The 26,940-nt window shown below is 39.8% G+C and overlaps 3 protein-coding genes across 3 annotated transcripts in view; 2 read left to right on the top strand and 1 right to left on the bottom strand.

Annotated features, from left to right (window-relative positions):
- The window catches only part of LOC311037542 (tyrosine-protein kinase JAK2-like), a 30,991-nt gene extending 26,440 nt beyond the window's left edge, over nt 1-4,551 (top strand). The window contains exons 22-24 of the mRNA XM_084046747.1: nt 403-520; nt 1,714-1,830; nt 2,147-4,551. Coding sequence (XP_083902873.1) covers nt 403-520; nt 1,714-1,830; nt 2,147-2,254 — 343 coding nt within the window. The 3' untranslated portion in view covers nt 2,255-4,551. The remainder of the gene's footprint in view (nt 1-402; nt 521-1,713; nt 1,831-2,146) is intronic.
- A 1,634-nt stretch (nt 4,552-6,185) lies between these two features.
- On the bottom strand, nt 6,186-7,820 carry rln1 (relaxin 1; the record flags this gene model as incomplete). Its single annotated transcript, XM_084046532.1, has 2 exons — nt 7,604-7,820; nt 6,186-6,538 (listed from the first exon to the last, which is right to left on the bottom strand). Exons 1-2 carry the CDS (start codon nt 7,794-7,796, stop codon nt 6,186-6,188), a joined length of 546 nt encoding a protein of 181 aa, XP_083902658.1. The 5' UTR covers nt 7,797-7,820.
- Nucleotides 7,821-14,754: 6,934 nt separating this feature from the next.
- LOC311037622 (uncharacterized protein) lies at nt 14,755-22,814 on the top strand. The gene is made up of 10 exons (XM_084046858.1): nt 14,755-14,880; nt 15,829-15,888; nt 16,320-16,582; nt 16,976-17,069; nt 17,905-18,171; nt 18,967-19,077; nt 20,281-20,358; nt 20,689-20,742; nt 21,258-21,390; nt 22,033-22,814. The coding sequence occupies exons 2-10, from the start codon at nt 15,834-15,836 to the stop codon at nt 22,517-22,519; spliced, it is 1,542 nt and encodes a 513-aa protein (XP_083902984.1). The 5' UTR covers nt 14,755-14,880; nt 15,829-15,833; the 3' UTR covers nt 22,520-22,814.
- Nucleotides 22,815-26,940: the final 4,126 nt, after the last annotated feature.

The raw sequence follows: 26,940 nt of genomic DNA, 5'->3' as shown, positions 1-26,940 counted from the left end.
CTTTTCCAAAATAATAATAATAATAATTGAATTAACATGATTCTGCCTACTCCTGTATGACTGTATTTGGAAAAATGCAATAAATTAATTGTAAAAAATCACATGAAACAGAAGGTCATCTGTGTCGCATGGGGGCATAAATTAGATTCTCTGTTCCAGTACACAGAGACTTGTTCAGTGTCTCTGCTTATATTGTATTAATGTCTAGCTAGCATCTTCTTCACTCAACATCAAGTGGATCTTAACCTATAGGCCTATTTTATTTTGCAAATTTTTGTTAATTTTCGCCTTTAATGACGCGCCCAAGATAGTAATGTCGGGGTGACAGTAGTTAAAGGAGTGTGTGTGCCTGTCATTGTATTAAATAAACACTGCTGCTGTGTGTGTCACGGTGTCTTACAGGTATGCTCCAGAGTCTCTGACCCAGTGCAAGTTCTCTGTGGCATCAGATGTGTGGAGTTTCGGTGTGGTTCTCTATGAACTCTTCACTCACAGTGACAAAAACTGCAGCCCACCAGCGGTACGTCATGCTCTCCCTTCTCACTCTACCTCATCTCTTAAAGCGGCACTATGTAACATTTTTTTATGAATAAAATGTAATTTTGTCCAATCTGTGTGGCAGAGTATACAAATATAATATAACTTATTGGGGTGGTTGTATTTAGTCTCCCTGCTCTTCTATTGAGACATTTAGATTGTGTCAAAGGTCATGTCTCACCTAGACACAGGATCTGACACGAATTCTGACCTGGTGGTCAAGATTCAATTTATCCCCCGAGCAGCAGGCAGGCTCTATTAGCTCGATGGTAGTGCAGCTTTAAGGTCCTTACGCGCCGGCAGCATAAAATTGTCAAATTAACTCACCTTCATTTAAACTGCTGTTTGTGTCATGCGTACATCCACACGGAACACAAATATTATACAGTGCATGGATTAAAGTTCTTAGTCGCCACGACTGTTTTCAGTCATTTGGATTCCATAGAAGCCAGCATGTCTTCTCTCTATGAAAGCATGTTGCGTAGCGAAAATAGCCTGTCTACAAGCTCTCAATGCGTCTGTGACGCATTGAGAGCTTGCGTCACAGACGCTCTCAATGCTCAATGCTTAAAGCCTCAGTCAGGCCTGGGCCGTGGCATGATGGTCCAGGCACCCTAGGTTGCAAAGCCAGCCTAACAGCGTGTCGCGGGTTCGACTCCCCTTCCCGACGACCTTTGCTGCGTGTCTCTCCCCATTTCCTGTCAGCCTACTTTCACTATCCCTCTCTAAAATAAAGGCATAAAAAGCCCCCCCCCCCCCCAAAAAAAAGCCTCAGTCAGTGATTTATTCAATTGGTTGGCAGTATGTAGAACAGCAAGAACAATATTACTAGAATATAATAATGTTGCATATTATGTTAATTGTTTAGGAAACAGCATGTGGGGGACACCTTGCACACTGTTTCACAAATCACACATTAGGACTGGTGAGATTTTATTTTGCATTAATCCATGTACATTGTGGTAAAACATGTAATTTATTTACACAAAGGAGGTTGATTTTTCACCGCATATAAAAGCAGCAACCTGTGTGAATAAGGCATCACCAGATTAATGGTTTGATGTGAAATATTCGCAGATGCATTTTCAGATCATTTATTCATCACGCACCGGGTGTATGAGCGTGATGATGAATAACCTATCCCAAACCAAATGCAAACTACTTTTTCCTATGCAGGTATTTATGGACAAGATGGGTACTGACAAGCAGGGTCAGATGATCGTGTACCACCTGATCGAGCTGCTGGTTAAACAGGGATACAGGCTGCCTGCCCCTGACAGCTGCCCCAAGGAGGTCAGTAACTCTTAATCCAATAAGACCGGGAATGCATCTGTGTCTTTTTAAGATTTCTTTGGCTATTCAAAAATAGCAAATATACAAGCTCATAGCGTGGCACCGCGAGTGCCACGCTATGAGCTTGTAGATCTGCTATTTTTGTTGTCCCTGGAACGACATATTTTTAGATGGGGGTCCGCGGCCAAATACATATCATTTTGGGGGTCCTTGACATGGAAAAGTTGGAGCACCACTGATATAGCAACATCTCTCTCTCTCTCTCTCTCTCTCTCTCGCTCTCTCTCTGTCGCACTCTCACTAATATGCCCTTTAGATTCAGAAGATGATGACAGAGTGCTGGAGCAATGAACCATCTCAGCGACCCACCTTCAAGGCATTAGCCCAGAGTGTGGACACCATACGTGAGAGCAAAGAGGGATGAGGACGGTGACCTTTTGGTCTTGAACCAATAACTCAGTATTCCCAAATTCTCAGTTGTGTGCCCACTGCTCACTCATCTGCAGGATGCTTGTGTCCATAATAGCCTCTACACCACTGATGTTTTTATTTTTATTTTTTAAAGATGTATTTATTGACAATGTACACATATCATTATCATATCTCTCTTTTTTTTCCCCTGCCACGCTCAGGTTTTTTTTTACAATACATACTAAAAAGACCCCAAAAAAGGAAAAAGACAAGATACACAAAAAACACCATAAAAACAGAACAAAAAGACAGTCCTCCCAAACCCTACCCCCACCCCTTTCCCAAAATGGTACACTACTCAACTTGTAATTCTCAATATTATCCACAACACCTTTTGACAATATCAGATAAAACAGAATAGAATTAAATCAACTATGAGAAGATATTGATGGTAGAACATTGAAGAAATTGACCCAGATTCTTTTGTATATTGCAGGTTTTCTCCTTACATTGTACAGTATCTTTTCTGGTGTGCAATATGATGAAAGTTCATTCAGCCAATGCCTCTGTGAAGGCGAGTTTTCAGATTTCCAATTTACTAGAATAATTTTCTTCGCGGCTGTGCTGTTACACCACTGGATTTCTGTCTGGTATCTCACCACAGCACAGCTTGCCTGTAATCAGTTAGGAAGCCCTTATATGTAGTGCTGCGTACTGGAAGTTCTCTGATAGCAAATTATTTTGCTGTTCTAAAAGGATACTTTTTCTTTGCAAAAAAAGAAAGGTACATTGTAATAATGAAGTAAATAATTTTCTGCGTAAATTATACAATACAGGCATTTGGTTTCTGCTCCAGATTCAAATAGCTTCCTCAGCAAAATGTATGATTTTATACCATTTCAATCAAATAATCAAATGTACATATTTACACAAACATAAGTGTGCATCACCTAACTGGTGTATGAATGGACCAAAGAGACATGGGGACCACTTCTACTGTATGATCACTGCATTATAGACTTGGAGACAGTTGCACATCTGACTGCACTTCAAATCATGAATTAACACACCACTGAGCCAAATCCAGCTGAACCGAGCTTAACTGTACTGGTCTTGTGTGGCTGCACACATTTAACTTCAGTTGACTGGGATTATATTGACCTCTTATGCCTGAGTTATGCTTAGTTGCGTAGGTGTTGTGCACCGGAAATATCTCAAAAGGGGGAGCGCTACTTCATAGGGCAGGGCCTATATGGGGAGTTGCGTCATGAGCCAAGGAATCCAGGGGAAATGTTTTATTTTGTTTGTTTTTGTTTTGTGACTGTACGACCTACGGTCCAAGATTTATAACATACGAAGTACGAATGGAGGGGGCAAAAACATAATCTCCTCTCCGGCCTTCAGCTGTCTGAGATATGGTGGAGATAACAACAAGGAACCTTTACGACAGCTTGTACATAGTTTGGCTATTTTCTGTGTGTTTCACTGGCGCTGTCGCACAACTAAGTATAAATCAGGCTTTACTGTTGATGCCCCAAATCACCCACACACTGGAACAATGCTGGAAAATGGCCTATGGGGGGGCCAAGACTGCAGTCATGAACGGAATTACCAGAGAGACAAGTGCTAGAGTGCAGAGGAAGACACCACTGGCATTGTTACGGATCCAGAATAGACTCTTGTGAGACATTTCCTGCAAGGAAGTCAGGCATTGTAGTAAAGTGTAGCATGTTTGCTCTTTTTACAATATTCCAAGCTTAATGGTTGGGATATTGTTCAATGTTTTCATCGTAGAGAACCTGAAGTGTTTTGTTTTACTAAAGCCTGGTTTAAAAGCTCATGAGGGAATCCCTCCAAGTGTTCAGGCACAAATTGCTTAATCTTAATGTTTGTCCTTTCCATGTACAGTAGAATCGACGCACAGTAACCTTCACCCTCTTGTAGAACTGAATGTACTTCTGAATATAATTCTTCTTAAAGGGAACAAAGTCTCAAAATATGTTATATCTTTCATATCTTTTATGATTATTAAAGTGTGTATATAGGCAATATAAAATTGTCTATAAGGCTATATTATCTGGCCAGAAATATCTATCTATCTATTTGTACAGTAAGCCTTATGAGCCTTACTCTGCATATCTTATATTGAAAAAAGGGAAAAGCTTGTTGCTGTAGGCTTTTTCTTTTTTTTCCTTTTTCTTTTTTTTACCTTTTGTTTTAAGCTGTTACTGAAATGTGAAAATATTGATGAATGTAGTATTCTGTATGTACCCCAAAACTTTAAAAAATAAAAATTGGTTATTTCTTGTGGCCCAGCTGCCATGCAAGATTAATATTCACAAGCGTGCAACAGTTTCAATAAAAGAAATGTAGATGACTGAAGTCAGGCACTCAGTCCTTGTCACATTTGCGATGTGAGTAGAGGTCGGCAAGAGGAAACTCAAACAGAGTAGCGTCCTCGGCTGAGTGTTGTGTAAAAACACACACACACACACACACACGCACACACGCACACACGCACACACGCACACACACACACACACACACACACACACACACACACACACACACACACACACACACACCAAAACACATTTAATATCCCAACATTTCAAGCATGTTTCAACACCTACAGTATGCAAATGAACCTACTCTCCCATTAAGCTTGCGTGCACAATACATATACCGTACACACATCCCCTGTGAAAGACACTGGTTGCCCTCTAACATTGTTTAGAATATTATCTCTCTGTGTCTCTCTCTCTCACTCTCTCTCTGTCATAGCTGTAAGGCACAATGATCTACAGTAATTTCTATCTAATCCCAATACTTGTTGCATTGTCTTAATAATAAGATCTCTATACGATGAATCTGATTTGATGACTAAATCAAGAAGAAGACGATGAATTAATATGCTGGTGGAATAAACCTAATATGTTAACTTTGAAATGGGTTGTGTGTTCTGTCTTTTGCATGTCTTATGGAGAAAACCACACTATTGCTTACAGACAAACTGTACGCACAAACATGAAGGTTCAAAAGGTTCCAAAAAAAAAAGGGTCTCCTCAAGTAGCTTGTTAGTAATGTTTTAGGCCACAACATGACGCATTCTATATGGATTCATTATATAATAGTGTTGACCCTCCCGTGGGTCAGTTTGATGAATAGAGGTCAGCAACAGGTTCACAGTAGTATGCTATTAATGGATAATAATGGTATAATATGTACATATTCACAGGTAGGACTAGTCTGCAGGCAAGGCAGCATGTCCTTTAACCCATTTTGGGCGGGAACCCCTATTTGTAACTATACCTTTCAAGACGGGAACCCCTTTTGGGGTTCCTGTTGCCATGTACAGTATATAGCAACATACGTTTTTGTAATTTTTGAATACGTATTTGAAGTTTTTCAGAAAACTTAGATCAGGATTTAGGAGGCGTTTCTAGAATCGGCCGCAGGTCTAAATGGGTTAATGTATTCAAGTGGGGGGAAATATTTTCCTGCATTTGTAAATGTTTTGTTTTCATTTTCTTTTTGAATGGTTGTAGTTCAGACATTAAAGCAATATTGGACAATACAAAGTATTATGAACTTGATAATCATTATCATCATAATTTAATCGTTTTTAGACATAGAAGACATAGGAGAAATTCAAAATGGTCAGTTTGTACACTATTAGATTTAACCACTTTATCCTTGGCATCCATATTTTGGGGATGTCATTATGGGTGAAACCTTTCAATAATCTTTTCAATTTATCTCCAAGAATAGATCTAAGCTCTCAATGTGTCACGATGTGATGCGTTGTGCTTTAGATTATAAGTGGTTAAATTAACGATCAGCATTTCACTGTGCATCAATCACCCCTCCATGTCCCCATCTCTTCCCTGCTCTACCCAACAGACACATGCACTCCTCCTCCCCTCCCCTGTTTCACCACCCTCTCAGCACAAGTGTCCAATGTCATTCTTAGTACAGCCCTGGCTACAACACATCCCTGCCACGCCCAGGTTAAAGTTCCTCTTCCTCTTGCTGGGTGTGGACGTGGAGTCAGTGGGGGGGTTCCGTTGTTGCTCTGCTAAACCTGGGGGCTGCTGAAACCACTCGCGTTGGTCCTGGTTGCCCACTGGCTCCCCGGGGTCTCGTATTGCACCGAAAAGGGACAAGAGGTCTGCCAGTGAGTGAGATGAGGGTGAGACTTGGAGAGGAGAGCGAGCATCTGTTTCTAAGTTATGTTGCCAGGTGTGCCTGTTATCCCCCTTATTGACGTCAATGTAGGAGCTCATCTGGAAAGGATCTGGGTGGGAAAGAGAGAAGAACATAACCAATAGTTAGCACACATTCACCATCATCATCCAAATGTATGTATTTATGCCTACACACTAAAAGTGCTGGTGTTAGTATACCTACACACATAGGTTCCTGACGTGTTTTACAGCACACATATTGCCGCAACCATTTTATATGTATAGCCTACTGAGCATGCTGTGTATAATCATTGTCTGTGGTGCTTTCAGGTTCTGACATTACCTACAGTTTTGTAGAAAGGTAGAACACCCAGATGTATTACAATATTAAATACGTTTTTTACAAAGGGGGTTTGGTGATTATGTTTAAACTAATAGGCTATCTGACTTGTAGGCCTATTACAAAAAAAGAAAGAAAAAAAAAGTTTCAGTAGCCTAGACGTTCTTAAGTCACAATAAATGGACAATTTTGGTGAATTATGCAATTTCCCCCTATGTAAGAGATCATTATGAAAGTTATTATAATTATAATTTGTCACTTAAAACGATTGAAATTAAGTCTAGTTGTAATGAGAAAAGCCCACCCTTGAAATGAGCTGTCCGTGGTGCTGAAATCAAGGCACAAACATTATAAAGACAACCTCTGCTGTCAATGATTATCCAAGAATAATCAACTTTACTAATAACGATAGTTAGGTAGCCTATAGCTACCTTTTAACTAATATGCTCGTTTAGTAATTAAGAGCTCAAGAAGTAGCTATTCTATGGAACAGTCTCCTCTCCTCAGTTAACTAAAAGTCTAGGCCAAGGGTCTTCAACGTTTTTCATGCCAAGGTTCCCCTAGCCGAGATAGAGATGAACCAGGGACCCCCACTATATATTGAATAAAATTGTGATGCAGATTAAACTTTTCATATATTTTTCCTCAGAATAGGGATGCTGGGGTTCAAGTGGTTCATGTAAAAACAAAACAAAAATCCTATCACACATATATTTGGCGGCCCCTCCCTATAGTAACTCTGTCTCTGATGACCCCCTAGGGGTCCCAGACCCCCTGTTGAAGACCCCTGGTCCATTAAATGAAGGGAAACGGTAGAGAGTATGTTTTAACTTACCAAACTCCTCCCTTAAGGAACGCTTCCACCGGGATCCACCGCAGGTGTAGATGACGGCTCTGATGAACTCTCTCCCGCACAGTTTAACCCCATAGTTGCCGATCACAACTTCACTGCTTGCATCGGCGTCCACGTGTCTGCACATGCTGCCCACACCTACTACCAGCACGACGAAGGTCAGCCTTAAAAGCATGGTTACCTGTCTAACTGTAATCAATATAACTTTCCCTTGGATTATTTAGGCTACTTCGGATCTGCAGATTTCTTTTTTCCGACTCTAGGTCTTCTCCTGCTGTTGCAGACAGTCAATGGTCAAGAAGATGTTTGAGTCAGTCTCTCCTTAAAGTTTATTGTAGCCGAGTTTGTTCTTATGCTCCTCTGTTCAGTGTTCACGGACCTAAACCTTATATAGGCAAGACCACACCTCTCTACCCTATGCGTCACTGGCACACATACACACGCACGCACGCACGCACACACACACACACACACACGCACACGCACACGCACACACACACACACGCACGCACGCACGCACGCACGCACGCACGCACACACACACACACACACACACACACACACACACACACACACACACACACACGCACGCACGCACGCACGCACGCACGCACGCACGCACGCACGCAGGCACACACACACACACACACACACACACACACACACACACACACACACACACACACACACACACACACACACACACACACACACACAATATTTAGAACAACACACAGTGTGCTATTGTATATATTTTAATCTACTATTATTATTATTGTTACTATATTGCTATTTTAATGTGTCCATTGCTACAGTGTTGGGGAGCCAAAACCAAAGAATTTTACTCTCATATACCATATGAGATGTAATAGCTCTGGATCAAGACCGTCATAGATTTAGTTTATCGAGTCTGACATTTGCTTGTAAGCAAAATTAATGTCAGACTCAATAAGATAAATCTATGAGGCTAGAGATGTAGCCTAATAACAAATAATTGCTTGTCTTGAATCTTAGAACACTAAGGCAGTGTCAGGTACCTGCAATTAAACATAAAACTATGTATGTAAATTAAATGTAGAGAAGGTTCTAGACATGGCCTCTGTTTATTATGTACTGGATACATAAAAAGCTAAGCAACTGAAAAATCACACACACAAAGCCATCAGAATTATTTAATTTCACTAGTATATTTAGACATACAAGGAAGTTTTCTCTTTGAGATTGGTGCAATTAATTGCAACAGTATTAAGAAAAATACATTCAGAAGGTTCTAAATAAATCAATAAATAAAAGTAACTACATATCCAGGTTACAGTTTGTACTTCACTGTATGGCACCACTGAGATTTGAAAAACAAATGATTATGGTGTGGCCTAATGTCTAATCTTTAATTATAAGTTACCACGTGTGTAGTTTGAGAATGAAGCTACATAAATCACAATGTGGCATTCTACAGTTAGGAGATCTGTGCCTGATGATCTGATTGGTTTATGGACACAGAAATTCAATAAAGTGTGTAGATTAATAATAACTCTTGCAGTTGCCACAATTACCATTGTTATTATTGCTGACCACAATGCAACATCCTGAGTGTCAACAACTCTAAGAGTGTATGAATGACCCTACAAGGGTCTATTCTTACTCTCAGAATGTAAATTAGATATTGATATTGCAGTGCACTTTAACACATTTGACACTTTACATCCCCCCAGTCCAATGGAAGCCCAATGACCCTGTTATTAGTAGGCAACACATGTCCTCAAACATGACGTGAATCACATTGACATAACTTACAATTATTGCATCTCCACCAAATCACCCCTTCATGGAAAAATAATGATCCAGACATTTCAAGCACAATGCTCAATGACATCACAGTGACGTCATGTCGGCTTAGGGACCAATTAATGGGACAGTGGGTAAAGAGTAATTTGCCATGAGGGATGGGACTTGAAAAGAACCCCCACTTTATGTGATTGTCTCTGACATTTTAATGTAGGGGGAGGGACACCACAGATATCTTAAAATGGTCAGGTTCAATCAAACTAATTAGTACTAATTGCAGGCATGATTTCATTTTTTAATGATCGTTTCTGTCCTCAAGAACAAACGGGCTAAAAGCCATAAAAAAAAAAAAACAAGACGTTGAGGCTAACTACAACAACATTTAATATCATAAGTGAATCTCCCCAATCCGGGTAAAAGCCACCACAGCAATCCATCTGTGAGTCATCTTCATGATCCAAAAGTTCTATTATAAAACTGTAAAGTTCTGACCATGAGTGAATCATCAACGAGGGAATCAGACAATGCAGCTTTTGATCGAGGATCTGATTATGATATTGTTGTAATAACAGTAACATATTCCCACCTGATGCCTTGCACCTCAGTGGCACTATTATGTCACAATGTATTTGCCACAAAATGGAGAGACGGGGAAAAAAACAAACAAAATAAATGTGTTTGTTTCAATGAAAAAATATTGCAATAATTACGTGTTTTCTGGTCTACATGAGTAAGGCAGAACAGAGACACGGATCACATCAATGCTTTTTGATGATGAATACTGATAATCCCCCAAAATTGAAGACAGATATGGCACCAACTAAACACATTTAATTGAAAAGAAGAATCAGTAGTATGTGGACTTTCAAAAAGATGGATAAATGAGGGATCAAAGTCCATTGAGGCCAAACTGGCTACATTTATGACCAGTAAGTGACCCAGCCATTTTATTTTTTACGTGTGTGTGTGTGTGTGTGTGTGTGTGTGTGTGTGTGTGTGTGTGTGTGTGTGTGTGTGTGTGTGTGTGTGTGTGTGTGTGCGCGCGAGCGCGTGCATGCATGCGCATGGTCTCTCAATTCTAATACAGTTAATAGATACAAGCCAGGATGCATAGTATATAAGTATAAATCAGGCTTGACAGTATACGTACGGGAATAGACAGTGGAACAATATTATATGCTCAGTCAGTCCATCCTGGGCCATCGTTCAACTGATCAAGGTTTTGTGACATAGAGATTGATGTGAATTTCTTTAAGGGTAGAAAGGTTGGCAGACCATATCACATGAATAAAAACGATGTCAAAATAAGCATCCAAAGTAATAGCCTATAGTGCACAAAAATTAATCAAATGTAATGTAATCAAAATCCATATATGTAACTAAAGTGCACAATGCAAGGACTAACTTCATTATGTTGTGCATAAGCTAATTCACAATTCTGCTTGTGCAGAATAGTTGATCAAGCTAAAATAAAAGTTATGAGATTTCATAGGACAATTATTCCGAATGTAGAGTATTCTCCGGGAAGGTGGGGGACTTTTGCCCATCCACTGTACGGGGCTCCGGTAAGAAGCCAACAGGAGGCAGGAGACGTATATAACTTTTCAGTGTAGATAGTATACACCAGGCCTGGCATTTTGTTTTAGGGGCAAGGCCACTTGGCCTTTGGTGAGGGCGCAAAGGCCAAATGCTAGGGGGCAGCAAAGCCATCAAATAAAACAGATTTGTATTAATTTAATTTAAGGGTTAATAATGATCTCATTTTAAATACACAGTAAGCTATAACTATCAGCTAAATAAACACATAAATACAGCTTTCTATTCTTTCAGAATCTCAACAAGACTAAAAACTAAATTGACGGAAAAGAAGCAGAGGAGAAAGTGGTGAAATCAGTTGGCACATTGGGACAGTGAGGATGGGGCATCAAGGCCACTGTGGCCTCAGGATACATCATTTTTTGAAGTGCATATGCCCAAAACGAGGGGCAGTCATGGCCTTATACGACCTCCATGAAATTCCTACCCTCAGTGTGCCTGTGTATACCAGGGCAGTGCCCTGGTATACACAGTCACATTGATACAGGTGAACATAGGTGGTGTGTGTGTGATTTACTGTGGGTGTGTGGTTTCCCTAAAATGATCAGAAAGAAATAATATAGAATACACAGTATATTATGTAACTAAATGATAACATAAATAGGAGCAACTCAAACTGAAATACTTGCTTGACATGAATGAACCCCTAAAATGCACTACTTACTTTCACACACCCACACTCTTGCTGAAGTAGAAGTTAATGAGCAGCTAGTCTCAACCTTAAATGATGTACTGTTAAGCCCTACCCACACAATAAAAGAGCAATAACGTATTGTATTGTACATGTTAATTAGCTTCATCGTTAGCTCCAAAAATTGACTCTCATAAATTATTTATCATGTTTCAACTTCTGTCTGTTGTATATTTGACAAATAGCTCCCTCTAGTGGATTTAGTAAGTAGCTTTCCATGTCTCAACTTTTGTAAGACATTTTCGAATTATAATTGCAGAACAGAGAGAGCTGTACTAGTAATTGTGCATGGCTAATTTTGACCTTCCTTTTTTTATGGAACAGCAGGCACTTGGATATTTTCTTGAATGTGGTTAACAACTTGCTCAAGCATAGCAAACCTAACACAAACAGCTGTCTTACTGTCTCATTGTGAGGTCTGTGTGCTTGCATTGTCTGTTACTGTTATGCAGTGATATGTTACAATGTTTGTAGGTACTGTATGTCCATGTAAGTTGATGACAGTACAGGGCGAAATTGTTTACATTTTCAATATGCTGCGCCAGCGCTATAAAACATCTTCCTTGAATGAACCTCACATGGCCATAAAGTGCTTTCAAGAACAAAACTTGAATTCCTTTTATTTCCTGGGTGAGGCATATCAAACAAAGCTATCTTCTTGCATAGATGCATCATGTTGTTGGGTACAAAGTTACCCAACAACGCGATGCATCGATGAAAGAGGATCTGTACTTCCACGCTTAAGGGAATGCTAAAAGACTGCTTTGTCAGCATTGTTTTTAAAGAATCTGTAAAAGGTGTATGATTTCAGCCCATAGGCCTCTTCCCATCTGTCAGTTATTCAAAGCCATAGGCCATATTAAGATAGGGGCAAGCCAAACTTGCCAACTACCTGACATTCAAATAAGGGACACCCAGCGGGGCTTCCTGATCCCTTATTAAGTAAAGGGAGAAGTACAGAGAAAACTCAGGTGCATTCATTTCACTAAGTCTAGGGAGGGTTTAAGTGGTTACAACATGTAGGAAATTTGCTATGACTCGAGTTAGGCCAAAGATGACACTAAAAGAGAAGGGTTAGGCAGATATCAATATCAGACATAAAATACATAGTTTTTCAGCCCTATCAGTAGTATATATGAGCTGTTTGAACTTGTAAGATGTGTGTCATTGATTGATTCCCAAAGATAAGGAACAAAGTGTGTCCTTTATCAGTTCAATAAGTCTTTTAGTTTCCAAATAAGGGACGATTCCGTATTTCAAGGGACGGTTGGCAATCCTATATATAATATGAAGAGGATTTTGCGAACAGTTTGCCGTGGGTTTTCCGAGTGCTAGTTGACAGGGATGATTTATTGCATAGTGTCTAATAGGATAATACCGCTGATAGGACCTTAAGGCACCTCTGATTTTTACAATGGAGTCATGATCTACGTAAACTCCACAGAAATTACTCAGCCTGGTATCCCTAGTTTGGGCATGCTATCATAGGCAAAAATGTTTCAAACTAATTTCAAAACCTTTCAAAGAAATGTCATAATGTTGGCTCACATCGTATTGTGACATATGTTGTGAGTTGTACTAGGGCTTTCTGCTTTTGCAGTTACACCCTTTGGGAAAGTCTACCCGTAACCCTCAAAATAAAGTGATGCAATTTCCAGTTCGGATAAGGGTTATTATAGATAACTCAAGACTAAAACTAAAACTTGTTAACTGAAACAAAAACAAAAGAAAAACTAAATAAATAAATACAAATTTAAGTTAACAATACAAAACTAACTACAACTAAAATGTGCTAAAACGAAATAGAATGGCGTGTTGTTTTACTTTTTCCAACATATCTGCATGCCATGTGTGCTTTCATCCCACCTTTTTCAGCTTTCCTTGTAACACCTGAAAAAAAAATACAACTAAGTCTAAAACTAGATAAAAACTAAACTAGAACTAGTCAATTCCTACCCATGCAATCATTAAACTATAACAAAAACGAAATAAAAACTAATAAATATTTATTCGTTTAAAACAGACACACACACACACAAACACACACACACACACACACACACACACACACACACACACACACACACACACACACACACACACACACACACACACACACACACACACACACACACACACACACACACACACACACACACACACACACACACACACACACATGCAGCATGCAGGCATCTGTCTGTCTGTCTGTCTGTCTGTCTGTCTGTCTGTCTGTCAGACAGACATGCAGGCATCTGTCTGTCTGTCTGTCTGTCTGTCTACAGACAGACAGACAGACTGACTGACTGACTGTCAGGGACTGGGAGAGACAAATGGAAAAAATACATGAATAGGCAGATAGACATATAATGTGGGCTCCTACATCTGTGACCAAGAATCATTCTGTACAACTGTAGCCCATACCTCTATCAAGCCTATTGTTTTTATGAACACATTATTATATTGTGATAGGCTATAATGCTGTAATCTGATAAGCAGGCCTATCCCACTAGGTCAGGTGTCAGTGTCACGGACTGATATAGGCAGTATATATGGCTATGGTGTGGAGTTCAATAATTCATGTAAAAATACAAATAAACACAAATAAACAACAGTTATATGAAGGAAATAGGAAAGTAGGCTATGGGTTATCGTCTCTGCAAAAACTGTAATACTAGCCTATATGTCCTACTTTAGTTTCGAACTTTGTTAACCAGGTTAAATCGAGAGCTTCCTTACTGTAAATTAGGCTCTATGTCTACTTCCTTCTCTGTATCAATACACATTGTGGTCAGATAGTCTCTCTCTACTTAATGTTACTCATACTTTTACGGTATCCGTAGCGGTAGCCTATATTTCCAAAATTCATTTCCCAGCCTGTGTTTTACACGTGGGTTGGGCAAACAGAGATGAGGCGAGGATATAATCTCTCGCTGCATCTCATCTCTACTATAGATGAAGCGAGAAAGCAAGTTATTTTCGCGTCGCGGAGCTTTGACAAGCTGCAAGCATATAGGAGTCTATATAACTTCGGGGAAAGTGCCTCCTCCCCTCGTGCCAGTGTGACTGTGTGAGCATCAAAAGTGAGTCGACTTTTCCTATGACTTTGATCAAATACCGCCCAACAGACACAGAAGAAAATACCTGACTCTATGAAAGGATAACAGCGACTGTTTATGACCAACAGGTAAGAGGCGTCTGTGTCCCTCTTTGGACTTGGTATAAGTTAACCAACGCAATAGTCATTTGAATATAGACTGTGTGTGTGTGTTTAGCCTATTTATTTATTTACTTACATTTGTTCATGATTCTCTGGGAATGTGATCCGTTAAACCTTTTCATGTCAATAACTGCAACATTTATATGAATTTGGCCGCGGACCCCCCCGCTGACATTTTTCACATTTGTTCAAGCTCACAAGGCATGGCATTTGGGGAATTTTGTACAACGACCACGAGCTAGTCGCTCGCTATTATCCGATGCATAGTGTTAAAGTGGTTAAACAGATTTTTACTATTTTAGCTGGGGACCCACTGGAACCACCTCGGACCCCTGGGGGTCCCCGGACCACACCTTGAGAACCACCGTCTTAAAGGATGCGCTGTATAGCCTAAACATTATTAGTTTACGTTTGTAGTTGCCTAGTGAGCAAAACACATTGCAATAATTACCTAAACTAAAGTTATTTATATGAGCATTTCATGTTTTCTTTTTCTGATGATAACTCAATCACAACTCACCAGTTCACATAGACACACCAATATACAGTGCACTGTGCTGCAGCCTGCATATAACCCCATCCTACATTTAGCAGACAGTCAATATCAATGTCTGGACTTCTGCAGAAGTCAACATGTAGCACAACCAGCTGATAAATTCTTTATAAAGGTCACCAGGCATTATAAGGAAGTAATAGTCTATAAATCAGCAGTGCTGATTCATGCTTATTCTGCACATCTCTAACAAACCTGGTACAATCACAAGAGTCATAGATGCTGTCATCTGATATACGGTATCCCACTTGATTCATCATGACCATCAGATGGTCATGTGCACCCCAGTAACCAGATCACATACTATATACATCAGCAAACTGACTCAGCATGCCACTCACACCATTTGGTTTCTTCTTCAGGTCAGATGGATTGGGTCCTGCTTTTCCTTGTCCAAGTTATGTCTTGGCAATCTCTCTCAGGTATGTGTGTATTAGGTCGCTTATTTGTCGTACAGCGAGTGCAGCACATGCACATTTAAACCCTAGCATCCCTATTCTAGGGGAACATTTGTTCACAAGGCGTTGCAACACGCCGTTGTGAGCATTTAGATGGTCTATTTTCTGTGAAGATATCAGTGAGCCTCTTTAGAATGCGGTCAACTTTGCTAAGGACTCATAAGAATAGGGTTTAAGTGGTTAAAAAGGAAAAAAAATATTTTAAATGCTTTCACTCCCTCAACTAGGTATTTTGTGTTCTGTTTTCAGTGTCACACAACCAAGTATTATTAGGCTTTATACCTTTATTGTTGTTTGTTGGATATGCTCTCCCTGTAGCCCTAATTTTTCTGTTGGACAGTCATTTCAAAGCTGACAATATAATGATTTAAGACCCTTCTCCAAACTCTCCACAGCACTGTTCACTGTGGAAGCAGACCGCCGCTCATACGAGGCTGAGTTTGGTGGAACCGTCATAATGGGCTGCCATTTTCAACCGCTGCCGTCAAAGAGCAACCCTGGCCCAAAGGTGATCTGGCACCGGGTCATGCCTGGCCCTTCTGCGGAGGTGTACCAGTTAGACGATGGGGTCGAGAAGCTGGCTTCTCAAGACCCAGCGTACAGAGGTCGCGTGAGCATGCTGCGTGAAGAACTGGACAAAGGCTCGGCCAAGCTGCAGGTAACTTTTGGCTTTTCGTACTTGTTGGCAGTGAGCAATGTGTTTTGAAATGGTATGGAAAGTAATGGATTGGCAATAGTTGTTGTGTAGGACATGGTGTATGAGATTTGGTGGTGATGAGAAAATTAACAGCTGGATCCAAACCATGCACATCATATGACACATGACACGCATCCTGACACACATTCAAAAACATCTATTAAAAATCTTCATTCGATTTGTCAAATTATAAGGAACAAAATTGTCCCCCCAAAAAACTTGCTTCACTATTCTTGAAGATCAAATTAGTTATTGATTCTAAATATCAGTTTCGATATATTTTTGGTTAATTGCCCAGTCCTACACCAGCACATCCAATCACCTTGAATGGTTGGTTCTCTCTCCAAATCACAGGTGACCAGTCTCAGGGTGAATGACTCCGGGACCTATCGGTGTTTGGTGCAGATGGGCGGTGCTGATTATAAAATGTTCACATTGTCCGTCAAAGGTCAGTATAACTGCTGAGATGCATAGATCAGACCACTTTCTGTTTTAAGTGCAGTGTGTACTGTAGTGAACTCTGTATTTCTCCTCTGCTCTGAGTGTGGACTTACTGATTATGAAACTTCTGCACAGTTCACTCATTGTCATTGTGAAAATACAAGTAGGAGCAGTGTTACTTAACAAGGTTGCTGTTGGCTAATTCAATCCCCCTAGTGTGTAGCATTTTTTATTTTATTGTGCAATACCTTAAATGTGTATCTTTCCAAATATATATTCCAAATATTGCCAAATCATGAATAAAATGGAGAACTTTGTTAATCCCGCAGGGGAAATTCAGTTGCAGCTTCTCCCAGCCGATGGCTGCTCAGATGGTTATGATGAGTGCTCAGGGGTTAGGGGTTAGTGTCTTGCTCAGGGACACTTCCCACACACAGACTGAAACCAGGAATTGAACCGGTGACCTTCTAAGCTGCGGCCACAAAACAAGTTGTCTCAAGACACTTTACATACAGTATAAAGCAGAGACCCACAACGTTTTCCCCCCTGAGCAAGCATTTGGTGACATTGGCAAGGAAAAACTCCCCTTTAACAGGAAAAAACCTTAGCATAACCAGGCTCTAGGGTAGCCGCCTGCCTTGACCATGTTGGGGGGAAGAGACAGAGAGGGAGAGAGAGAGAGAGAGAGAGAGAGAGAGAGAGAGAGAGAGAGAGAGAGAGAGAGAGAGAGAGAGAGAGAGAGACAGCGACAGAGACAGAGATACAGAGAGAGTGTGGGGAATTAAATACATGTATATGTATTGTATATGTTTGTAATTCTACCATCACATTTTCCACGACAGCACCATATAAAGAAGTGATTCAAAGAATCCATGAATCTTCAGACGGTCATGAGGTGGAGCTAACCTGCCAGTCTGAAGGATATCCACTCACTGCGGTTACCTGGAGAGACGGAAAGCACAGAAAAGTCACTTCTAGGACAACTAATGAGACAACATCAGACCAACTGTTCAAGGTCATCAGCCAGATAAATGTCAGCTCTTCAGACAGAAACAATTACACGTGCACCTTTGCAGATGAAGGCGCTTCTGCCACATTTAACATTCCAGGTATGTGTTCTAACCACATTAACCCTGTCCCTATTTCAGGCCTTTCCCCCTCCTTTTCTTGTTGCAATAAAAAAATAAAACATTGACATTTATCTAAATAATATCATATCAACTTGTGAGATTATATATCAGCTATTTTTGCTCTTTATCTTATGACAAGTATAGGGAATTAGATGATTGCATCTATGCATGTCTGTGTCTTTCCTTGTTTCATTAGTTAGGGTTAACTAATTAATGAAACTAGGAAAGACAAAGACATGCATAGATTTTTGCCAGGCAAAGTCCTGCATACCTCATGCAGATGCAGGTTTAAACAAAGGTAAGTCAGTTAGGCAGAATTGTCGTCTGTTTTTATGCAATACAATATTATCATGGACGCGTTGACGCACAAGGTGCACTTGGCAAGAGAAGAATTTCTGGGATTGCTTACAAATGATATATGTGACATCATCACCCAACCACCACTATGTCATTTCCTGTTATGTTTGATGTTTGCAAACATGCGTTCTTAATAGGATCTTGAGTAGAGTGTGTGGGCCGCATGTTGAAGCTTGCTACAAAGTGCTGACTTTCAAGGTTTGGAACCAAACAATGGGAAGTCTGTGTCAGTTTGCCTCTGGTATATTAGGTTATTTCCAAAGTGCTATTTTAAATAAAGTACTAATAGCATCCGTTTAACTCAATGAATGCCTCTTGACTTGATTCCCCAGGGCGCCGTCGGTCATCTTATCAGAACCTCATTAACATTTATTTCATTTCAGCCATTAACCTTTTGGTATCTTCACTCTTTCACAGTCATATCAACACCATCGCCTACGAGAAATGATACACTCATCATATCATGTGTGTGTGTTATACTAGCTGTCATTGCCGTAGTGGTGATGCTCCTTTATCGACGACAAAAAGGTAATCAGTAGGTACTGTACATGTACAGTACAACACACAGTGTTGGTCTCATAAAGATTCCGAAGGTATCGTAGATTCATACTGTAAACATTTTTGAGTCATTTGGACACAAACATTGGACTTCCACAAATCGTAGTATATCAACATGTGATCGTACCTTTATGAGTACTTTCCCATGCAGTTTGCTATGTCATGTTGATAAGAGGAAGTAAATGGAAGAATGTGTTGCTCATTGTGTTTACAATTGAAACTATATTGTTTAGAGCTACAATTTCATGACCCAGGGATTTTGGATATTTTTGTCCTTTTTCTTCAGCACGTGATTTTAAGCATGATTTACTATTTTGGGACTGACGTTTCAGGTGTGCCACCATGAGAAACTCCCCCCTAGCTTGTCTCAGTTGGTGTGACAGGGGAATTTGTGGTTTATACATTCGAGGGTGGTTTCACTGTATAGGATATAGTGTTATTTATATAATTTCCCCAGCAAACAATATCATTTCAGTAGTACACAGTATAATCATCAGTCTCAATTTAACTCTGAGTGTAAAAATGTATGCTTCTTATACTTTTATTTATTTCCTTAAATAATTGATGACTCATCATGGTTAGGGAAGCATTACCATTAAATTGTAATTTACCTGCCATCAAACCTTCTGTGTTGTACTGCAGTGGTTCTCAACCTTTTCTGGATCAGGGCCCACTTGAAAATGTTGAAAGCATTCGTGGTCCACCCATCAGACCACTTAACACGGCTGAGTGGAAATGGGTGGACTGTATGCATTTTCAGAGCATGTTTTTTTAATGATCGATCAATCTATCGATTGTGTTCCGGCTTGGATCATTGGAACTAACATAGTATACTTTAAGTTATTTTTTCTACCTTTTCATATTAATGTTATGTTATCATTAAAATCTCAGTGTTTTGCCAATTATTTGGGGGCCCACTTGCAATACCCCCACCTCACCAGTGGGTTGTGAGTAGGTTGAGAACCTGTGTCGTTCTGCACAATTTGCAACATAATAATGATGTTTAAATGGTTTGTAAAGTACTTTTACTGTACCGTTATAATACCAAAGTGCTTTACAAGTATACACTTGTTATTTAGCAGTGCAATATGTGAAGCAACACGTAAATGCCATGGGGAAAAAACTGCCTGCATCTTTCCTTCCTTTTTGATGAGTCTTATGTTTCTTTTTTAGCGCTCAGAGACAATGGGGTGCTGTGTTCCAGTAATATCCTGGAGGATATTGAGAGAGATCCAACTGACGCTACTGCCTGTGAGTCTATTTGATGTGGTTCTTTACGCTGTAGCTCTATATAGTTATTTAAATGACAAGATTGTAAGAGATCTTGATCATGTTCATCACAGTACAATGGTGTGTTAGGCTGGTGCTCTGCAGAATTGTTGAGATTCAAGTCAAGTTCTTGAGAAAATCTGCTTCTTATGATTTAACCTGGCCTGAGTCAAACTAATTATACTCATTTAAGGGCCACTCACACCAAGCACGATAATTATAACTATAAAGAAATAATAATAATTATTATTATTGTTATAATAATAATAAAAAATACTTAAAAAAAATACATTTCTGTTCTTGACTTTACAGGTCTGCAAATACGTGATCATGGAAATGAGGAAAATATTTGTACTTATACTCAAGGTAACTAGTACTGTCAATCTACAATATGTGCATTATGTTTCATTATATGATTATACTAGTTCACCTGCTTACTGATATTGAGTATATCATTTAAGATTAACCGTGAGGTGTAAACAACCACACATACAAGAAGGTACCATCTCTTCCTTGTGAAAGTGCTTACAAGTATCGTCTCATTAATGTTATTACAGTCAGCCTCATACTTTTAATAAATGTTCCACTTTTATTGCAAAACCTGGATCATTACAGTGTATTCAACTTATCCCATGCAACTACTTATTCACTGACGGCATGCGTTTGATTTTGTCACGATCGGCAACTTCAGAATCCTATCTGGTGTAAATCTCTTGAGTACTTTTGCATACTTATCTTTAGCTTATTTGACAAATAATAATACATACAATTCATTCGATTCATTTGATAGGACTTTCACAATTCACGGTGGCATTTCAAATGTTTGTCCTATATTTATATCACATAAGTCAGTGGCTGATGGTGTTTTGTTTGCACTTCAGCTCCAAGTGACTGTGTGGAAACCCTGAGGGAGGTTCTGAAAGCTCACTATGCTGGGCTATCTACCAACACGAGGGCGACACAATGCTGGAACTCCCTCTGTCAGACGGAGTTACGAGGCAGACTACATAATAGGTAGGTAGACACACATGTATGTCGCGTGTGGAAGAAAAGAGAGTGACAGGGTGTTAAAATGTGAGTCACACAAGGAAATAGAGGGGTTACAATAACATGTTCTGGAAAAACCCTCATAATTTCCTACTCGCTTTGGCTCAAACAATAATGCAAGTGAATGAATGATGATGCTTGTATGTGTGCACCATTATAGTTTTGTATTTTCTCTATCTCTTTCTCTATGTATTCATTTTTTAGTTACAGTTAGATTCCTAAGTGGATTTGCTGGTTTCAGTTTCACTTTAGTTATTGTTAAAACATGTTTTTTTTATTAGTTTCAGTATTAGTTTGAGTTGTTTTATCATATTATGGGGGTATTTGTCAGGACAAGATTTAAGAAGTTTGTGAAGGGAATTTATAAGGCAATTGATGATTCCAGTATATGTCACAGTAAACTTGAGAAATCAGTCATTTTGCAAACTGCCTGGTGTGTTAGTCAGTTTGAGAAAAAGCTGACACTGATGGGAGGAGTGCTTGTTTTGTTTCAACATGGTAGGCACACCGACAGGAAGGCTTTGAAGTGACTGAGCTATAAGGTGACCAAATAGTCCATTAAAGGTCTTCATGTCTTACTCTTGTCTTTTCTTTTCTTATACTTTTAAGTGAGGGCCAACCTGTGGATCTTCAGATTTTACTCCAAGAATCCAAAGAGACACTTCTGCTGGAAGGACCACCAGGAAGTGGTAAGTCCACAGTAGTGGAAATCCTGGCATCGTCCTGGGCCATGCGGTCAGGTGACGGGTCCTCCAGCCTCCTAGGGTTCAGCAGCAGTCATCTCCTCTTGTTGTTGGACTGCAGCAAAGTGAAATGCAGCTTGTTTCAGGAAATAATGACCCAACTCTCTCTCGAGATGATATCCACAGAACATTTTCTAAAGACTCTATTGACGGGTCCGACTGAGGCTCTTCTGTTGTTGGATGGCTATAGAGAAGGAATCCAGGTATTCGACGAGTCACTACTGAGGTTTCTAAAGGAGAAGCAGGGATGCAGGGTGCTGGTCACAGCCTGCCCGGAACACTGTCCTAAACTGAAGGAGAGAGTTGGGACAATTGGACAGCTGACTCTCCAATCACAGGCTACACTGACCTAAGCATTACATGCTACTTGAATGAATGAATGAATGAACACTTTTAACAACTGAATGAATACTTTATTATCCAGTACAGTCAAAGTTTATGCTAAAAGGACTTGTTTCCATTGTGGTCCATTGTACTCAATTAATCATTAATACATACTATGCTTTTCTTTTTCATACAAATAATTGTGAATCATGTTTATGGCTTTGAACATTGAACATATTCTGTTTGCCGTTTTATGCTTAGTAAACAAAAGTACCAAAACAAAAACAAATAACTTAAACATACAAAGATATCAAAATAAAAAATGTATCAGGGCCAAAACAGGCCATATACTTAATAATTCCATGCTTTATGAAAATTGCAAAAATAGCCGATCTACAAGCTCACAACTACAAAAAAAATTTAAGTATTGAGAAGTTATGAACATCAAACAATTGCTATCAGGCGATTATTTGACAGGCCTCTGCACTCCGTGCACATCTAACTAGACTCTCTGTTTAGAGGTCATATTATTTTCATACTGCAGGCAGTCAGTGAGTAATAGAAGATTACTTCTTCTGGTCACCGATGGCGTAAATTCCTAGAATACAAGCTCAGCTATAATATAGCTGAGCTTGTACATTATGCAATTACATTCCGTAACAGTATGAAACTGATGCTATTACAAAATACTGGAATAGAAACGTGACTCATTTCGTGTCTCATTTCCGGTTAGACTTTATGACAGGAGAGCCATAGGGGGGAAAAACAGTTTCATTCATAATTGTGGTCTGTTAACACACCCCAATCTTGTATTTTATAGACAAATACTGTAGGTGGACTCCTTCTCATTGTCTACGCACCATGATATCAGAGTTGTCAGTGAACTCTATAGCCATCTGAAAACCTATAGGCCTACTGTTTCTGTTTCATGTCAAGGACCCCCAAATTCATATGTAGGCTATTTGGCCGCGGACCCCCAGAAGAGAAGATTTATGTTCAAAATTATTCATGAAGATTTAAATAAAAAAAATAAATCCCTTTTCCCTCTTACACACCACATACATTGGCACATTTAAATATCTAGAATGCACACACAAACATATGCACACAAAATATACATGCAAATAGATACTTAGGCATTGAGCAGACCTAATCCAGAGCGATTTACAGTACGCAAGGCAAATACCACGGTAATACACCAAATGCATAGATATATAGTAATCTAGGATCACAGGAAAAACAAACATCTATCATCAGTCTAAACAGTACAAAAATAAAAATCTAAACAAAACAAAAATAATATGAAACTATAAAAACTATAGGATGCCAGGTCAACAAATGAACCTGGCATCTGTCTAAATAGCATGCTATCTAAATTACATTTTAACCTTTGCAAAAGCCTGCAAGATCGTAGGCTAGGGTTTTCTAGAAATTTAATTTGGACATTTTTGTGTATATTAATTTTTACAAGACTCAAGTCCATTAATTCCAAAGTGTTTTTGTTTTCCCCCCTTTCTGTGATGCCCTCTTGCGAATGTTTACAGTCTTGTTGAGGCCAAGGCCAGAGACTCATTCCTCATTTTCTATTGCCTCTTAACAGTTCTTTCAATTCAATTCTTCCAAAAACATTAATATTTACAGTAATGCTGAGGGGAGCATAGCCAGAAAATCACAACTGTAACCGCAACCAGAGGAGGAAGGGGTACATGAAACTACTGTTACAGAAACAAAAAGTGATAAAACCAGTGAGATCATACAAAGTCTGCTCTCAGTGGGGCAATATGTACTATAGATAGTTGTTCCAAATTTGGCAGCATTTGTCTCTTTGAGTTCTTAGGAAGTATGATAATTTTTCTATTCTGAACATTTCCAGGACTATCTCATGCCAATCATCTATTGTGGGCGGAGTTGAGCTTAGCCATCTTTTAGCCTAGTGGTTGTGTTTTTGCTTGCCGCCAAGAGCACCTTTTGATTGATTGATTGATTGATTGAATACTTTATTAACAGTTTGCAAAAGGAACAGCGGTACAGTCATACAATAATGCTAAAAGGATAACACAAAAAGCCCTGAGGGCCTGTTTCCATTGTGGTCCTGAAGTAGCTTTATATCTCTCGTCTGGTTCAAACATTCAACATGGCCCAGGTACTGTACAGGGTCGCAAACTTCAGAGGTATTTTAGTATTAAATACTGAACACAATGTTTTATGAATATTTATCCAGAATAACTTTAACTTGTCCCAGAAAATTTTAAAGTGATATAGTCTCTGTGTCTCTCTCTCTGCTCTCTTGAATCTTGAATCTCTAATATCTGATAAGCCAGTCTTGCTGAAAAGTGGTCCTAGTCATCCTCACGGGACACGTGTCTAGCATTATTAATAGCCTAACCACATTAGTTTAGTCACCCACATAGTCACCCACATCACGCGACATTAATTTACGTCCAGCGTGGATTTGGTGGTTTGTTTATTTTTGTTTTATGTTTTTTGCTACATCAATCACATGACAGAACTTGCTGATCAGGAAGTAGTTGAAACTTACACCAGCTGTAGTTACAAACCTGTCAGTTGTTAATCTATCTAAGCTATGTCAGTGGTTAGTGAGCACTGGGTTTGGGGTTCAAGGCCACCATTAGGCACATTTTCACATTCCCACTTTACAAACATTATTTCCAAGGCTAAGTATTTCGTTCTCACTTGCGTCTTCCATGCCAGCGTGGCACAAACAAAAAGGAAAGGGAACTGCAGGAAAAAAAAGAAAAAGAAAAAGATAAAGGATAAAGGCTCAAATAAAGGATAAGTCAAGTTCCTCAATTAAAGTTAAAATTGGCTAATGGGAGGGTGGGCCAGCCGACCGGCGGACGGGCAGACAGACCAGGGCCACGTCACTCTGACATAAAAAGTCATGTCTCTATGAGTCAGACATAACCATAAACCCATATATATATATATATATGGTCATCATGTGCATATATGGGACCGACCGACTTGGTGGTGGTGCCCGCCGTCGAGTAGTTCGGTTATGCAGTTGTCCAGAACCGCCAATCCAACCGATATGTCTATATATATAAAGGCCTATATGGAGATCTGGTTGTCCAGAACTGCCGATCCAACTGATATGCCCATATATGGGAATGGGCATATACTGATGACATCAGGGATCCCCATATATGGGCATAAAAGGGACACAGGTAGACAGATAGATACAGAGATCTCCATATATGGGCAGAAAAGGGAAACAGGTAGACATATAGATACAGAGTAAAGACAGACAGACAGACAGACAGACAGACAGAAGGCATTTAGAATCAGTTAAAGACAGAGAACAGAGAAAAGATTGTTCCAGAATAACATTGAATAACCCCTTGACAATGATGGAAATGTTTGAGAGCCACTGCTGTAGGCTACCTGGCTGGGTGGATTCACTAGGTGGCGCCATCTCCCTTTTTTTACTCAGTATGTGAAATAGTATGACAGATAGATGACTGCATTGATGCAGGTCAATGTTCTCCATGAAACTGTGCCCTCCTGTTATTCTGAAACTACAAGGACTAGCTATAATTCACAAATCACTAAGCAGAAAATGTGTGATGTGATAGATAGATAGTTAGTAAGGCAATGACATATTAAGAGGGTAATTTCTGTGTGTGTGTGTGTGTGTGTGTGTGTGTGTGTGTGTGTGTGTGTGTGTGTGTGTGTGTGTGTGTGTGTGTGTGTGTGTGAGATACCTGAACCAGTGCCCAGGATTACTCACAGCACTCGCTAAGGCTAGCTCTTGTAAACCTCCTCATCCGCCATTCAATTGGTGAAAAATGATTCCTTCTGAAACCTAACTCCATGCCACAGCCCAAGCTTGTATATGCACCCCCCTCGGTCTTCACACACACACACACACACACACACAAAATGAGGGTTAACCCCATCAAACAAGACGATCTCCTGCATGCGCGGCCACCACTTCCGCTCTCAACCTCAACCTCCCAGACCAAAGAGAGGGCTTCACCCTTTGGTAATTAATATTCTGAGGAAGAGGAGAGCATGAGGAAACAATTATTCAATAACGTATGGATGTAAATGTGCACAACACACACACACACACACACACACACACACACACACACACACACACACACACACACACACACACACACACACACACACACACACACACACACACACACACACACACACAGTCCTTCTCTGCTCTAGATCAGGTTACCCTCTCTATATTCAACACAACTAGAGTGAAAGTAGTGAATGAAGCAAGGGTGATGTCTTGGATAGTCAGGCTATTAGCCTCCAGGAGGTTACAGGGGGTCCCCAGCTCAATTAGTTAGCAAATCTCAAAAGTGTTCGCGGCCCACCCATCTGACCACTTAACACGCCAGCCGAGAGCATGTTTATTTTAATGATCAATCAGTCGATTGTGTTCCGACTTGGATCAATGGATAGT

Source organism: Gymnoscopelus microlampas, assembly GCF_963454915.1.
Source record: "Gymnoscopelus microlampas genome assembly, chromosome: 21".
NCBI classification, from domain to species: Eukaryota; Metazoa; Chordata; class Actinopteri; order Myctophiformes; family Myctophidae; genus Gymnoscopelus; species Gymnoscopelus microlampas.
The sequence above is the reverse complement of the archived record's forward strand: the minus strand, read 5'-3'. Positions and strand labels throughout refer to the sequence as shown.